The 15,334-nt window shown below is 50.1% G+C and overlaps 1 protein-coding gene across 1 annotated transcript; it reads left to right on the top strand.

The window, feature by feature from the left end:
- The first annotated feature begins 1,891 nt into the window (after window positions 1-1,891).
- CSUI_007090 (pan domain-containing protein) lies at window positions 1,892-7,139 on the top strand. Its single transcript, XM_068067240.1, has 7 exons — window positions 1,892-3,254; window positions 3,468-3,665; window positions 3,799-4,023; window positions 4,487-4,711; window positions 5,279-5,503; window positions 5,851-6,096; window positions 6,531-7,139. The coding sequence occupies exons 2-7, from the start codon at window positions 3,578-3,580 to the stop codon at window positions 6,593-6,595; spliced, it is 1,074 nt and encodes a 357-aa protein (XP_067920784.1). The 5' UTR covers window positions 1,892-3,254; window positions 3,468-3,577; the 3' UTR covers window positions 6,596-7,139.
- The last annotated feature ends 8,195 nt before the right edge of the window (window positions 7,140-15,334 follow it).

The following is a 15,334-nucleotide window of genomic DNA, read 5'->3' as shown; positions in this document are numbered from 1 at the left end:
GAAAAATACGGTAAATAAAAATACCTTTATATGAAGAAAGGCTAAGCTGTCCTAAGTTAAGAAGAAAACCTGCAGGTAGGTCGAGCGCGTCAGACCACGCAGGCCTCTGACACTCCTCTCGGCCGGAAAGTCGACAGCCGACCAGTAACCCAGCGAGGCGGCTCTCACGGAGCCCCAGCGGAGAGCCAGCTAGAGGAGTATCTCCTATGAGCAGTCCGAAAACAGTTTTCTTTGTTGAGACGGCCAGCTTGGGGATAGAAGGGAAGCAACCTCGTTGTCCCGATGAGGAGAAGCGTGAACCATAGCGCGCCAGCGCAAGGGTGTAGGGCCCTCTCGAGGGTACCAGAGTCAGGATGCTGCTTGATTCGGGAGCAGACGAAAGCTTAATTGGGAAGGAGGTAGCTCACCGACTACAGGACGCAGGAGTAACCATTGACCCGGAAGAAGACAGAAGCATGCGAGGGATCAGCCAGGACCAAGGCAAGATACCACTGCTAGGTGTGTCGGAGGTGTTGATGCGGATAGGACCAGTGGCTGTCAGGGATCCCGTATTCGTGGTCAATAAAACGACAGAGGACGTTATTGTACGGTTTGACTTCCAGTTCGTCGCGAAGCTGCTTATAGACCCCATCTCCAGGTGCGTTAGATTTGCAGATTTTCTTGAAATAGCGGTGCCCCTGGTTGACAGACAGGAAAGTAAGTACCTCCTTAGGGTCCGCTCGACAGTGGTAGTGCCGGGACGAAGCGAAGTTTTGGTGAACAGCAGAAGAGTAGAGGGCCTCCCTCGCCCCGTCTATGTAGCTCCTTTTTATGCCGGTGGAGGACATGCTCGACGCTTTACGGTGGCTCACGGGTATTGTGAAGGGGACGTGACGCGGTTATTGGTGACTAATTTCTCGGCTCATCCGTGCCTCATGGCAAAGGGAAGGATAGTTGCCGGGCAGAGGAGTGTGGAGAAGGTCGAGAAACGCGGAGCGTAAGTACGCGGGAGACGGCAGCGTTGAATCATAGAGTAGAGAACAGCCGAGAATGAGGAGTAGAGATTCCGTCGCCCCAACTTACCCAGAAACATAGGACAGCTGCTGAGTATCAGCTGCTGTTGTCTTTGCTAAAAGAATTCAGAACGAGTTTTAGGCTCTCCGGTGACCCACCCACAAGGATCAAGGGCCTCGAGGCCACATTCCTTACGGGGGACGCGAAACCGTGTTGCACGGCACCAAGTCGACAATCACCAGCGGAGAGAAAGATAGTCGCCAAGGAGATCGAAAGTATGCAGAAGCAAGGCATCATAGAACCAAGCAGCTCGCCATGGTCCAGTGCCGTTGTCCTAGCCTCAAAGAAAGAAGGGCAATGGCGATTCTGTGTACACTACTCGAAATTAAACAGGCTGACTCTGAAGGATGTATACCATGTCGGACAAGGAACCGTCTGAAGGCTACCAGTGTAGGCGGAGAGGGTGTGAGGCCGAACAGCCGAACACGATACCAGTCACCTAGTCAGACGCTCCCCTCCTTCGGGACTGCTGCCGAGAGGAACGAAGGATGGCAACAAGGGACGTTGCCAAAACGAGCAGGGGAGAATTATGATAGGCCCGATGGGAGGTCACTGGTCGTGAGCGCGTGCACATATGACGGGTCGTCCTGGTTGGGGGTCCAACATAAGGAAGACAAGGAGGAAGGAGGAAACATCCGAAGAAGGGAAATGAAAAGCCGTGATGATCTTTTCTTTTGTTTTAAGAGATGTGTTGACTCCGACTCGATGGTTTCCTCGGAGAGAGAAGACGATGAAAAAAGCCTCCCAGCCTGAACTGAGTCAGCGTGCGAGGTAGAGAGGGAATGATGAGATCTGCCCACCGCCACGTAGTAGCGAGACATGTGGCGTGGCACCAATGCAAGTTCCGAGACTCACCAGAAGGGGAAGCTCATGGGACCGGCGCTGCCTCGTTACAGGCCAACACGCCCGAAGAAAACAGGAGTTAAGTCCCAGTAGCAGCCGTATCCGAACGGTAACCTTCCGCCTACGCTCGGAAGACGCACCTTAGTAGTACGGTACCAAGCGGCAGGAGACTGCAGAAGAGACTTCTGCTGGTGTTGACGCTCGTGTTAGGTGTCGCAGCGCCCATGCCTGCCCCCTCTACTTTCATGTGTCCTCGTCGTATACTTTGCTTTACCCGTGCGTCCTCATCGTATGGTTCTCTGGTCTGCCCTTGGTTCGAGCTGTTGTCTACACCCGTGCCCACGTCGTACCACTGAGGTACCTTAGGCGCACCAGAAGTAACGCTCGTGTTCTTATCATGTGCGTGCTCGCGTATATAGTGTTGCGTTTGCCGACGCTCCGACCCCTGTGGCAGATCCCTGCGTTTCCACCAGGCCTCAAGGTGCCGGATCCGCGCAGCCGTGTTCAGGGGAACCGAAGTGCTCAAAAACTGGCCAATGGACTTTCACCACCGCGCCCACCACGATACAGAGCAATTCCAACTCTTCTTATTCCTCACCGTACTGGCTGCGGGACGCGCGCTAACGTCCGCTGCTCTTCGGAGGTTCGAGTGGAAGTGTCAAACACTAGAGCGCACCCCAGCTCTCGTGATGCAGTCAGGACGCGGCGACTTGAACATCCTGGGCCGATGAAGACGCATTCTCATGGTGTGGGACACACTTGCCTTCTCGCCGTAAGTATATTTTTTGGTAGATATTCACATGGATAGCTAACAAAAGACGTTCTACGAAATGCAGGCTCTCTAGCCGCGGTTGAGGTACTTGTGTGGTCCCCGCGAGCGCCCCAGCGCAAACCAGCGTTGTCACTGACGGAGAAGAGAATGCTCATGGGTGAAGGGGATCGGACAGACTGCTTCAGAGCGGTTTTCCGGAAAGCGCTTAGAGGAGCTTTAAGAGCATATTTTCCAACTACCCATCGCGGCGACTTCTCTGGGACCCCGTCAGCAGGCATCGGGCACGCCAAGCGCGGATCTAGACAGCCAAGCCCCGTGGCGCTCGGTGGCTCGCTTCAAACAAGATGCACGTTCTGCCTAAGGTCCAGATACTGCCGTCGAGGGTGCCACAAACACGTGAAGAAACGTCGTTACGTCCCCCTTCTTTTACTTTCTTCCCTCCCGCCATCTCATTCTGCTTTCTCCCTTCCTTTGGCTTCAGTTTTTTCCCCCGTCTGGTTGGAATGCTTCCAGGCACAACTTCTACATCCGGCGTTCCTGGGCACTGTCGCCTTTTTCCTGAGTGCCATTTTTTCCCCTGTCACAGGTACGACTGACGACAGCACAGTACAGGTGGATCTGGCCAGGACGAGAAGTGTATCGGGCCGGCGGAGTCGAAGCCGAAGGCGCTTCTACCCTAGACCGGCTTCCTCTCGTCGTTCGTCGGCTAAGGTGCCGTCGTACGTCAGGAATGTACCACCCAAGTGCAGGTCATGACAGAAGCCTCGCTTTTGGACTTGCTGTGTACCCGTCTGTGCAGGCTACCTCCTCAAGTTCAAGAGCGCGCCTTGGCGGCACGGCCAGTTCTGAGAACTCCGGATCTCCTCTGGGCTCGAGGTTGTCGGCCGATCACGTTTCCTTGCAGTCACAATGGCTCTCTTTACTACTCTCAAGATCATTCTGGCCAGTGTGGCTTGCCAAGCGTTATATCAGGACTTTTTCATTGAAGCTGCAGCTTGTGAGTTACACGGAGTGCCACGCCGAGTACCTGGTGGGTGCCGCATTTCTGGCGGCCCCTATTTCAGGCGGCGGGACAGCCTGTGCATGTAGAGTTGTGATCCTGTCTGTTATCTGTCCTTCACTCGGTTCAGCATGTTTTGAAAAGGGCATCGATTACAACAAACACGACGTCAAGGAGATTTACGACGGCAGCGTGAAGTCAATCGGGGAATGTCAACGGCGCTGCCAAGAAATGAACAATTGTTATCACTTCACGTTTGACACGAAGCAGAAATACTGTTATCTCAAGGACAAGGATGCTCTTCAAGCCAGGAAAAAAAGCTTAACCGAACTCGTCTCGGGGCCAAAGTACTGCAGTGAGTTGCGCTACGTGCCGCCGGTTACGTTCCACCGCCTGCGCGGTCGCAAGTGCTAAATATGCTGGAGTTGCCAGCGTCTGCATGTAGCTTGGTACACGGTAATAGGGATCCTGGGATGGATGTGAGCTGATTTACGAAATTGAAGCACCTGGTGCTCGGTCTCTCCCGTAGTGGTCGAAAACCGCGGTTTATCTCCGCAAGTGCATGTGGTCCTGTGTGTGGCGGCTTGCCGGCTAGGTAGGCAGGAGCACTGCTTCGTTTTTTCAATGGCGCACGAAGGTGCTGAAGCAGCCCGTGTCGCTTCTTCGATCAGCGGTCGTAGCACACCACGAACCACTGTTGCTTGCCGCGTCGCTTGTCTGCGGAGAGCAGGGCCGTGATGGTCGTGCTGGCCGAGGGAGGGGCTATTCGACAGCTACATTTTCGAAGCCGTTCCTCGTTTTGTCTGTCTTGGGTTCAGGATGTCTGGAGCCGGGCCTGGACTACTGTTGCCACAATATCAAGGAAATATACGACGGCAGCGTCAGGACACCGGAGGAATGCCAGGCACGCTGTGAAGCGTTGAAGGAGTGCTACTTTTTCACGTTTGATATGAAGCACAAGTACTGTTATCTGAAGGACAGTAATGCTCCTTACGGCGAGAAGTCTGGGAGATCGGAGTTAGTTTCTGGACCCAGGAAATGCAGTAAGGGAGATAGACGGCGCTCGGTGGCCGTCGACCCCACTCCGGGGCCCCTGCCATGTCGTCCGACACCGGCTCAAATGGCTTCGTGGCAGCATCTTGTTTGTCCATCGTCCTTGACAGCAGGCCTGAAGCGAAGGCGAGTTTGTCAGTGAGACGAAGTGCTTGAACTTGTGCTGTGCACTGATCGCATCTTTTATACACCACTCTGTGTGAGTGTACACCGGTTGCGTGTTGCAGCCGCTGCCCTGGGCGTGCGCTCTTTGTAGTCTCGGCGATCTGCCGAGCGTCTAGCGCCCGAGTACTAGTGAGGAAGACAACACGGAAATGACGGTGGTGCTCCTGGCCCTCCTGAGGGCCGTCCTTCGGTTTCTCAAAGTCCGGGTGCTGAAGCAAGCCCCGCAGTTTGACGAGTCGCATTTTTCGCACGTCATGCGCACCGCCCCGTCCTCACTTTCATCTGTAGCAAGCTCGCTGATGCTGAACATACGTCCTGGCTACCGTAGCCATGTAGCAGCTACTGCCTTATGAACCAGGTGGTCCTCTTGCGTTGGCTATCGTCTGTTGCAGGCTGTTTCGAGTCGGGCATCGATTACTACAAACACGACGTCAAGGAGATCTACGACCGAAGCGTGAAGACAAGCCAAGAATGCCAGCGACGCTGCCAAGAGATGAATAATTGCTATCACTTCACGTTCGACTCGAAGCAAAAATACTGTTATCTCAAGGACAAGAGTGCCCTTCAAGCCAGGAAAAACGGCTTGGCGGAACTCGTGTCAGGACCGAAGTACTGCGGTGAGTTCCGTTGTGTGGCCCCAGCTTCGTTTCTTTGCCTGCGAAGTCGCAGGTCCCAGATATCCGGAGGTCGCCAGCGTCTGTATTAGCTTGGCTGGCATCGTGACAAGCCTGAAGCGGATGCGTGTTGCACCTCGCTTCGCGTGAGTGCGTGCGGCCTTGCCGCCTAGTATCCCGGAGTGACGCCCCGTTGGTCGTCACTCTCTGTACGTCATCTGGCCGTGTTGCTTCCCGCCGCCACTTGTGTGTGGTGAACCCCACGGGTCATTATGATTTTGTGCCCCGCGACCATAGCCGTGTGGCAGGCAGTTCCTTGAATCCCTTTATTTGTGTTTACCTCTGTGCAGACTGTGTGGAGCCGGGAATGGACTACTATCTTCACGATGTCAAAGAGATCTACGACGGCAGCGTTCCGACAACCTGGGATTGCCAGGCACGGTGCAAAGCGTTGGATAATTGTTATTTTTACACCTATGACACGAGGACCAAAAATTGCTTCCTCAAGGACAAGACGGCAACTGAGGGCAGGACGCACGGTTTGGTGGAGTTTTATTCGGGACCTAAAGAGTGCCGCGCCTCCGTCTCCTCGGCAGGTGCGTGCTCTTCTCAGGAGCGTAGCCTTCTGTCTCCGACTCTAGCTTGTTACACTCCCTCAGTGCCGAATTCGTACAACTGTCAGCTTCAGTCAGTGGCCATAGGGACGTCTGCAACTCCTTTCAAACTTCGTGCTGTGGTGCTTCAGAAGAGCACGCAGAGTCGGCTGTGTACAGTGGTCTGTGTGGCTCGCTCTTTCGTTGTCAGGAGTCCTGACAGGTAGTTTCCTGCAGGGATAGACACTCACGACCTTGTCGGATAGAGCCTTCTGAGGACGATAGCGGCTTTGCTGCCGGATCATTTCCTTCGTAGGGAGTGCTGAGGCAGCGCCTTGCTCACGTGGCTTTCACTGTAACCACTCACCACCATATGTGTGTAAAGCTGATTAGCCTCGTTGCGTTCGCTGTTCGCTGGCTGGGTGTTGTTTCCGCAGCAACCTCATTCGCCAATATCAGGGCTGCTGTTCACAGACATGCGGGGCTGGGTGCTGACCAGTGACTGCGGCCGAGGCAGCGGAGACGCGAGCCGGACCCCGCGTTTTGAGAAGGGGACTGATTTTGGATGAAAGACCTGACGGAGTACGCGACGGCTTCCTTTGCCACTTGGCTCGGCGTACAGGGTGCGAAGCGGCCCAGAGCTCACGCGAGGCCTTCGCTGTAGAAAGCACGGTTGGCGGCGCTCCTGTTTCTGGGGACGGGCCGTTCAAGTCATCGCCTCGTACCCCAGACCGAATGCAGCGTCGGAACACAGAACCCTCATGAGTGCAATCCGCTCATGAGTGGGATTTGATGATGAACGCAATTTGGCTGATGAGTTACGAAGGCGGTCTTCATGATCCAGTGGATGCCCCCTCCTACTTGTAGAACGTGGCCGAGTGCGGGGCCAGGGATTTTTAACCGTTTTTCCCTTAATGGCTTTGTGAAGAACTCTTCGTTTGCCGCTTCCCGTACTTAAGCAATTTGTGTGCTGGTAGTCTGTCCCTACATGTGGTTCCCCGTATCCCCCGAGGGTGGAAGCCTCCTGGTTCGCGTCAGCGGGAGAGAAGGACCAGGCTCCGAAGCTATAGTTTCTTATGCTTTTCTCGTTTGTCCACTTGGACCGATAAACGGTAGTCGGAGAGTCAAAAGTCACGGCCTTCTATGATTAGGCGGTGCCTGAAGCAAGGAAAAACTCAGTTTTCCCCTGAAGAGTCGCATTTACTCGACGTGCAAACACAGATCAGCGCTGGGGGGCCCGGAAAAAAGTCAGCGTATTCTTCCCACCCTGTTGAAGAAAGTCTCTTTGAAAGACTGGTCAGTCAGAACTCATTGTCAAGGTTATCTGGCATGTTGATCAGTCAGCCCCGTGTTTCCGCGCACGTTCACACAAAGATCGGAATAGTCTTTCCTCCACGGTGAGCTATCTCGGCATGCACTCTCTTCTGACTGCAGTCGGTCCGAACCTGACAGTACTCGCTTGTCCAGTAGTGTGCTGAGGTGACCTCACTTAGATTACAGATACAACAAAGGCTAACTGTAATGTACCCGTTTGCTTAGAGGTACACTCTGGTATTTTGTGAGCACACAGATCGAGGTGGTCGGACACGCAGAGAACTCAAGTCACTCCGTATTCTAATAAGCAGACTCCCTGTTCACCCCGGTGCGGCCCGTTTCTGTTTTGCTCACTTAGTCCTGTCGGGTGAGGTCGTAGCTTCGCTCGCCTGGTCAGTCGCTGTACCTTATCAGTCAGCGGAGGCTCTGCCGGTTCCGACGGTCAGCGGTGAGTGCATCTATTCCGTCAACGTGATCACATGCCGGTGCGCAGACAAACAAAGTAAATACACAACTGACCACAGCGTCGCGAATCGCCTTACCGTCTCTCAACTGGGTCCGTTCTGCACTGAAATCAGCACCGGTGTAGGAGCGCACATACCTAGGCATCTGTGCACGTGCAATCACTCGAAGACCAGATACATGGTTTGAACTCGGTGACCTGCCCTTGGGCGAAAAAAACGCACAAGGTTGCACAAGACGCGGCCGGGCATCCTAAGTGTACCGCCACGGGAGGTAACCCTTCGAGGCAGTCGTCGCACGGGTTACTACAGCCGGAGATTGCGGGGCTTGAGTTTGGGTTAGCAGGTAGACTATCGGACAGTACGTCGCCTGCTACGAAGCATCTCCAGGCTCATGGCTCAACCTCTCCACACCGTCGAGATCGTGTAATGCAGACTGATGCTTCAGCCCTAACAGCGTCTCATCATAGAATTACTCGACCGCAGATGCCCGCGCTCAACGCATAGCTGAATGTGCCCGAGAAGATTCCATGACCGCATGGCTGCGGTGAATACCGAAGCACACGGCCGACCACTAGAAGGAAGACGCGGCGGAACAGTCGCGGAAACACACGTTTACCAGGGCCAATAGGGGGCCTAGCGCGAAAAAGGCATCGTGAGTCTGCAAGTGGATGGGAACCATGCTGCAGCTGCCCACCAAAGAACCACGGTGCGTTGAATGCACTTGATGGCAAATCCAGAGTGTGGCACGGCATCACACCGCGGGGAACGACGCCCTCGATGTAGGCCCAGTAAACAACGGACCAGCCGTTACTCCCCGGTAGTTCTTCAAGTGCCCGCCGCTTTGCATACCAGTCCCCAGTTGACCAACCAAACAAGTCTGCTTCCGGTTCCGTCGAAAAGCTCGCACTGATTCGCCTGCTCACGATCAAAATCTTGATCATTACCGCTGCAAGTAAAAGTCAGTGTTGCCGAAGCGTTCAGATTTGTACCAGTTGTCTCACGGGGTAAACAGGTCCGAGCAGCATGAGAAGACGTCATACCACTTACTCTATTCTTCTCACTCTTGAGCATTCTCCTCATTCGTTATCCTACTCTCCATTCATCTTGTTGGACGAGATTCTCCTTTCTTCGGAGAGATTTGAGTCTACCACTAATCACGCCACTTTTCAGATCAAAGAAAACTCGATGTGGTATCTTCCGGGGGAGAATGAGCAAATGGGATTGTGCGTGAATGATGGATCATGAGACCGCGTACGTGTAGCGGTGTCAGTTGTTATGTGGTTTCAGTTCCCTTCCTTTTCTCGATCCGAGTCCCCGTAAACGGAAGAAGCAATCATCGACGGCTGCTAGTAAGAGATGAGAGACATACGACGTCTAGAAACTTTGCGGTATTGGATAATCCAGTAAAATACAATCGTCAGTCTATAGCCTACCACAGCAAGCGATCGAGCAAACCATACATCTTTCCCTCTCTCGCTCCCATGCACCCAGTTAGTCATTCGTTCTGTTGAACGTCCCTTTCCTCTCTCAGCCAACCTACCCACAAGTATATCTAACTCGGTCTAGCTCAGCCCGCTAGTCAGCGGACATATCTCTCGCTCCCTGTACCTCGGCCGTTCAATCACCAGATATCTCTCACACTGTCGCTCAGCCACAAAATCGTCCGATCGGCCGATTTCTCCCTCTCGATCCACCGAACAATCTGATTCCGCCGACTCCTCTTTTGGCCGACGGGATACGTATTATCTCTCTCGTTTCGCGTCAGCCAACCAACCCTTCGATCGGCTGAGTATCGTGTCTCTTTTTCAGCCAGTCACAGACTTCCGTCGGCCCTATATCCCTCATTCGGTCGACGAATTAATCTTTCTCGCTCTAAGCCAGCACACCTTCCGATCGATTGACGGTCACTCTCACGCTCGGACTGCGCCAATCGAACAACCGACCGGCAAATAGCTCTCTCAGCCAGTCAACTCTTTCGGTCGACCGAGTATTATACTTTCCCTGCTCTAACTCCAGTCAATCGTTCTATCGATGGTTTAATGTCTCTGTCCCAGCCAATCAAACACTCCACCAGCCTGAAAACTCTCAACCAACGGTTCATTCGACAGACAAACTCTCTCTCCGCTCCTGCCTCAGCCAGTCAACGTCTCGACCGCTCGAAGAACATTTCCCCCTTAGCCACTCAAACCATCAACCTGCCGAACATTTCGCTCACCCATTCACGCATTTCGTCGTAGCCGTCGATCATCCGAGGCATTCACTGGCTGAGTCCGGGCCAGAGAGAGAGACTTCGTCTGTTGTAGGGGTCGCTGCTTGAGAGTTCTCACGCCGATATACTATTTGACTGGCTAAGGGAGAGAGACATTTAACCACCAACAGAACGAGTGACTTAAGTTAGAGCGAGAAAGGTGTAAGACTCGGTCGAATGTCTGACTGACTCCGCCAGCCATTACTCGATCTATCGAAGAATGTCTCTCTCAGGACCAACCGCGTCATTCGATGCCTGCCTCTAACTTATCCAGTCAACCTTTCGCTCGATGACTTTTCTCTTGCGCTGACCCAGCCATTCACCCATTCGATCGAAGACTTGTCTCTCGCCCTGCCCCAACCAATCAATCATTCGACCAAGAGACGGTTTTCTCTCTCTTGGTGCGATGCACCGTTTGACTCCGGCAATTGGATCAGTCGATCGATCGAAGACTGTCCTGCTTTCTCTCTGACTCAACCACAGAGATCATTCGATTGATGAAGTAACTCACTTCTTCAGTATCCCTGCAACTGAGCCTCTACTCACCGAACACAACCGCTTACAAAATCGAAGAAGCTAGATTTCTGTCCTGGTGACGGTGTCTTCCGTCACGCTCCCCCCTCCTCCACTTCCAGCGCGGCTGTCTATCCTTACTCTTCACTGGCCGAGTATGCCCCCAGCGTCGGTATCCATGGTGCTTTCCATCACCACGACCGCCCATGCACACCCCGAAATGTCCCCTCGTCGTGCTCGAGGATCGATGCGCCTCGAGCGATTTGTCTAAAATGGGATGCGTCCACATCATGGCAACCCGGGCATGGACACACACTCCTCTTCGTCTCCCACACACAGATACACAAAGTCATGCCTACACTTACAAAACAACGAGCTCCCTAGTTTCTATGCCTATTAATTAAGAGTGGATGTCGTATGCGAAAAAAAAGTCACCGTGGTTCTGCGGCGCTACGACGATGCCTTCTGCTGCGTGGTCAAAACTCCCTAAAGATGAGACGGGGTTCCTGACCTGGGGGACGCGCAACCCTCCTTCGTCCTTCCCTTTTTTTCATCATTCATCTTTTGTTCTTTTTACTTACGCTAGAAGGATTGCTACTATTCCCAGTATTCTCTTCGTTATGATGACTCTTCTCACTGACAGGACTAGAACCATCCCCATCTGGACTCATGGCCGTCATCTGGGGGACACTACATTTCTTCTCTGTTTCAGTCTCTTTTTCCCCCTACTCTTCCTCTTATCCTTGATGACTGCGTTCAGTTCTTCTCTAATAGATCCCCCCGTACGACAGAATAAGCATAAGAGGGCTGATGAGAAGATGCTGAGTGAGGAGAAAAGCGTATGTCGATACGCGTCGTCTTCAATGCCTGTCGGGGTGGGGGGTAGAAAAGTTACGTAAAAGAAACTTCTCTTTTTCTCTCGCTCCCTCCTCCTCCTTGTGCTCTTTTTCTGATAAGGTCGTCCACATAGTATTATACTCGTTGTCAAACTCATTATGATTCTCATCATAGATGGAAGAAGATGAAGATCAGCACACCTTTCTCATCCTTCGAGGAATTCTGATTGCGATTCAGTTTTCCTTTATTTCCGTTACCTTCTCTTCTTATTACCATCATCATTATCAGTATCATCATCATCTCCTTTTCTTCTTAATCTCCTTCTCTTGACGGCTATGCTGTTGATCTTCTCGTTCTTCTCCTCGTTGTTTGTTTCTCTTTCACCATCGTTAGAGGGCGATTCCTCCTCCTATTCTTCGCGTTCTCCTCCTTTTTCCTCTTTTAAGTCTTCTGATTCTTCTCTCTTGGATTTTCCTCCATCTTCTAATTTCTTCTGTTTAGGGCTTAAAAAGAAAGAGAAGAGAAAAAGAAACCAAACAAAGAAAAGAAAAGCAGAGTATCTTCTTATTGCGCTTATGGTATGTGTTACATGTATGTACGTATGTCCCTTAGGCTGCTTCAGTAAAAGGCGGGTAATCGCAAGTGATCTTAAGACTGCTCTTGCTTGTGTGAGTTTTCGTGCTCTTCCTTTCACAACTGATGTGATGAAACTTCATAAGAGAGAGAAGAATGTCTATCTTCATCTTCATCTCCACCATAAGGGTAAGAAATAGCTTTTGATTCTAAAGTTAGATCAGCTTTTGATTCTAAAGTTAGATCGTGGATTTTCTGTTTTTTTTATCTAAGCACGTACATGCATGCCGCTCGTGATAAGGGTGATGATATTTATCGGTGTTGTTCAAATGAAGATGGTGGTTGTCCTGGAGATTTTGATTTAAATTATCCTCTTGTCACTTTTCTCCTTTCTACTTTTTTTTTTCTTCTTACTGATAATATGTCACCATCCCATTAGTACACTTAAATGAGTCTTCTTGTGACTCGTCGGATTTATTCGTTTATCTATCTCTTTTCAGTTGATTTCGATCTATGTATCTGCCTTGAATCTATCTTCATCAATAGAGAGAAAGAGATTAAGAGAGACAGAGGAAGATGTTCTTTTCCATATATATCTTTCTCTCTATATATTGATGGTCTTGCTGTTCGTCTTCGTGCCATCATCATCCTGTTGTCTCATACCACTTTGTTCACTATTACTCGTACTAATAGTATAAATACTACTACCAATACTACAGCTAGTAGTAGTACTGAAACACTTTTTCGATGAAGAAGATGAAAAAGAAGATGATGTAAAGGAGGAGATAGAAGAGTGGTGGTGGTGGTGGTGACCTACATCGGAACAACAACAACCGAAAAAAGAAACGAATGAGAACTCATCCTCATCCTCATCATTGTCATCACTGAGTGATAAGAATGATAGTAGAAACCATCACCATGGGAATCATAACTAATAATAATAATAAGAGGAGGAGAAGGCATAAGAATCATGATCATATTGTTCATGACAGTATGGTAGGAGAAGGGATCTCCAACACCTCCCTCAGTGTCATTATTATTGGTCTTATGATCCTTATCACTATCCTTCTTATCATGACTCGTATAACTAGCTTTTTTATTCTCATGATGAAGCGTATTCTTACAGCAAGTCGTATTTTTCTTATTCTTATAATTCTTCTTTGAATGTTTTCATTACCATGATGGTAATAGTGAAACATCTATATAAGTGAGATTGATGATGGTGAGCTTCATCATCTTCTTCTTCTTCTTCTCCGGAAACGGGGGGATGCGAACAACAGCAAGAGGACGGCATTCCTTCTTCTGGTCGTTATCAGTGATAGAGTGAGGGGAGACGCTGATGAAGATAATGACAACGAAGCATGAGGATGGTGATGATGATAATGATGATGCATGTCTCCCTTCTTCTTTCTCTTTACTTGTTCTCTGTCCTCTTAAACCCTTTTCTTTCCTATGTTGGTTTTTGTGTATATCTCCCTCTGTGTGTGGTTGTACGTGCTGCTGCTGCTGCCGGATGAATCGACAGGTGAATCTACATAAATATTCGTGCGTATACATACGTATTCGTATCCATCCACACGTATTCAGAAATAGTAATAGTAATAGTGAACTGGTTTCTAATAGAGAAGAGGAGAAAGATCAAGGTGAAGGAGAAAGAGAATATGCTCTTCATCATCGTACGTGTTCTCATAGTGCTCATTAGAACAAATGAATATTTCTGACTTTTTTCAGCCAAGTTGCTCTTCGCAATCCCTTCTTGCTCTTGTCAAGATGATGATGATAATAACTTCTTCCTCAACTCCCGTCAGATGAACTCAAATCATTGATTGATTGAATGGACGCGCAGGCCGTTATTTCTTTATTCATCAGTCCAAGAACACACACCTCCTCAGTCCGGACAACCCAAAGAAGAAGCAAGAAAAAGACGGAAAGAACTGAGGCTACTACTACTATTACTACTCATTTTAACAGCAATAAGAAGAAAAACTCGTACGTGCTGTTGTCCGTGGTAGTAGTGGTAGTAGGAGTATGAGTTGTATTGGTGGAGAAGTTGAATCGCGGCCGGGCTGCGGACGAGAAGAAGAAAAGGGGGAGAGGAAATTCACAAGAAGAATCTTGGGCGAGCAAGAAAAGATACACAGGGAGGAGAAAGAAGAAGAACAAGAAGGAGGAGGACAGGCAGAAATAGCAAGAGGAAGAGAGGCAAGAAGACAAGGAGGAATAGTTGTAGGAATCGTCGTTGTTGTTATGATGAAACATTTGTGTGGGATCGCACGTGAGGAATGTTGATCATCCTTTTCTTCTTTTTCTTCACTCAGCAGATAATCCTCTTCCTTCCTTTCTCGTCTCTTTCTTATTTCTTCCTTCCTAGAATGGCGTAGTTAGTCATGACGAAGTACTCACAATAACAATGCTATATATGTCTATGAGGACACGTAGATCTAGCTATACTATAGAGAGATATCTAGCATTATGTCGATGTAGACTCCATACCAATCTGAGGGAGGGAGAGAGGGAGAAAGGGAGGGAGTGAGCAGTGAGTGAGTGAGGGTTTGGAGAAGATAATAGAGGAGGAGGACGAGGAGGAGAAGTAGCAGCAGCATAAGGAGAAGATGAAAAGAAGGTGCACGGGATTATTCTTCTTGCTCCTCCTCTCGAGGAGGGGGGGGGCAGAAGGGGATAGAAGGGATAAAATCAATTTGCATGGTGAAGAAGAAAATAGAGATAAGAAAGGAAAAGGTAGGTAGGTAGGGTAAGCAGAGAATGATAAGAAATAGTTAGGAGGGGGGATGATCAACAACAAATGCAGATATAAGGATGAAGAAGAAGAATGAAGTGTTGTACTGTTAGTAGTAAGAATGAAGGGTTCCTTCTCTTCCTCTTCATCATTTGGCTGATTGCTTTTTCTTTTCATCAGATGCATACAAAACGACGGATCAGTCACAAGAAGAAGAAGAATTCGAAAGAGGATATTTCTTGCTTTAGTATGCTTGTTACTGCAATAGATCAATCAATCAATTGAATTGTTCACCCATCGATTTTATGTCGGTCGTTGATATATCCGCCTACTGTCTTTCTTCTACGCAGGCATCTATCTGTCTGCATCTATATCTGCATATACTCTTCTTACTACTATGGAGACTACTACTACTATTAGATTGTGGTCTCACTATCAGTCTCGCTGGTAGTAGTGAGAGGCAGTGCTGCTGTTACCAGGGAAGGGATGACCTCGTGCGCACGCTCAATCACACTAAGGATGGTGGTGGCGCTGTTTAAACCTCTGACTGGCTTG

This window comes from Cystoisospora suis, assembly GCF_002600585.1.
Source record: "Cystoisospora suis strain Wien I chromosome Unknown contig_3663, whole genome shotgun sequence".
In the NCBI taxonomy this organism is placed as follows: domain Eukaryota; phylum Apicomplexa; class Conoidasida; order Eucoccidiorida; family Sarcocystidae; genus Cystoisospora; species Cystoisospora suis.
This window is presented reverse-complemented; position numbering and strand designations above follow the sequence as displayed.

Bases quoted from the DNA above. Each gene is read 5' to 3' on its own strand.
- CSUI_007090 (XM_068067240.1), top strand. From the start codon at position 3,578: ATGGCTCTCTTTACTACTCTCAAGATCATTCTGGCCAGTGTGGCTTGC. The intron at 3,666-3,798 runs GTGAGTTACACG...CACTCGGTTCAG, and splicing joins TTTCATTGAAGCTGCAGCTT to CATGTTTTGAAAAGGGCATC. The intron at 6,097-6,530 runs GTGCGTGCTCTT...TTGTTTCCGCAG, and splicing joins CGCCTCCGTCTCCTCGGCAG to CAACCTCATTCGCCAATATC.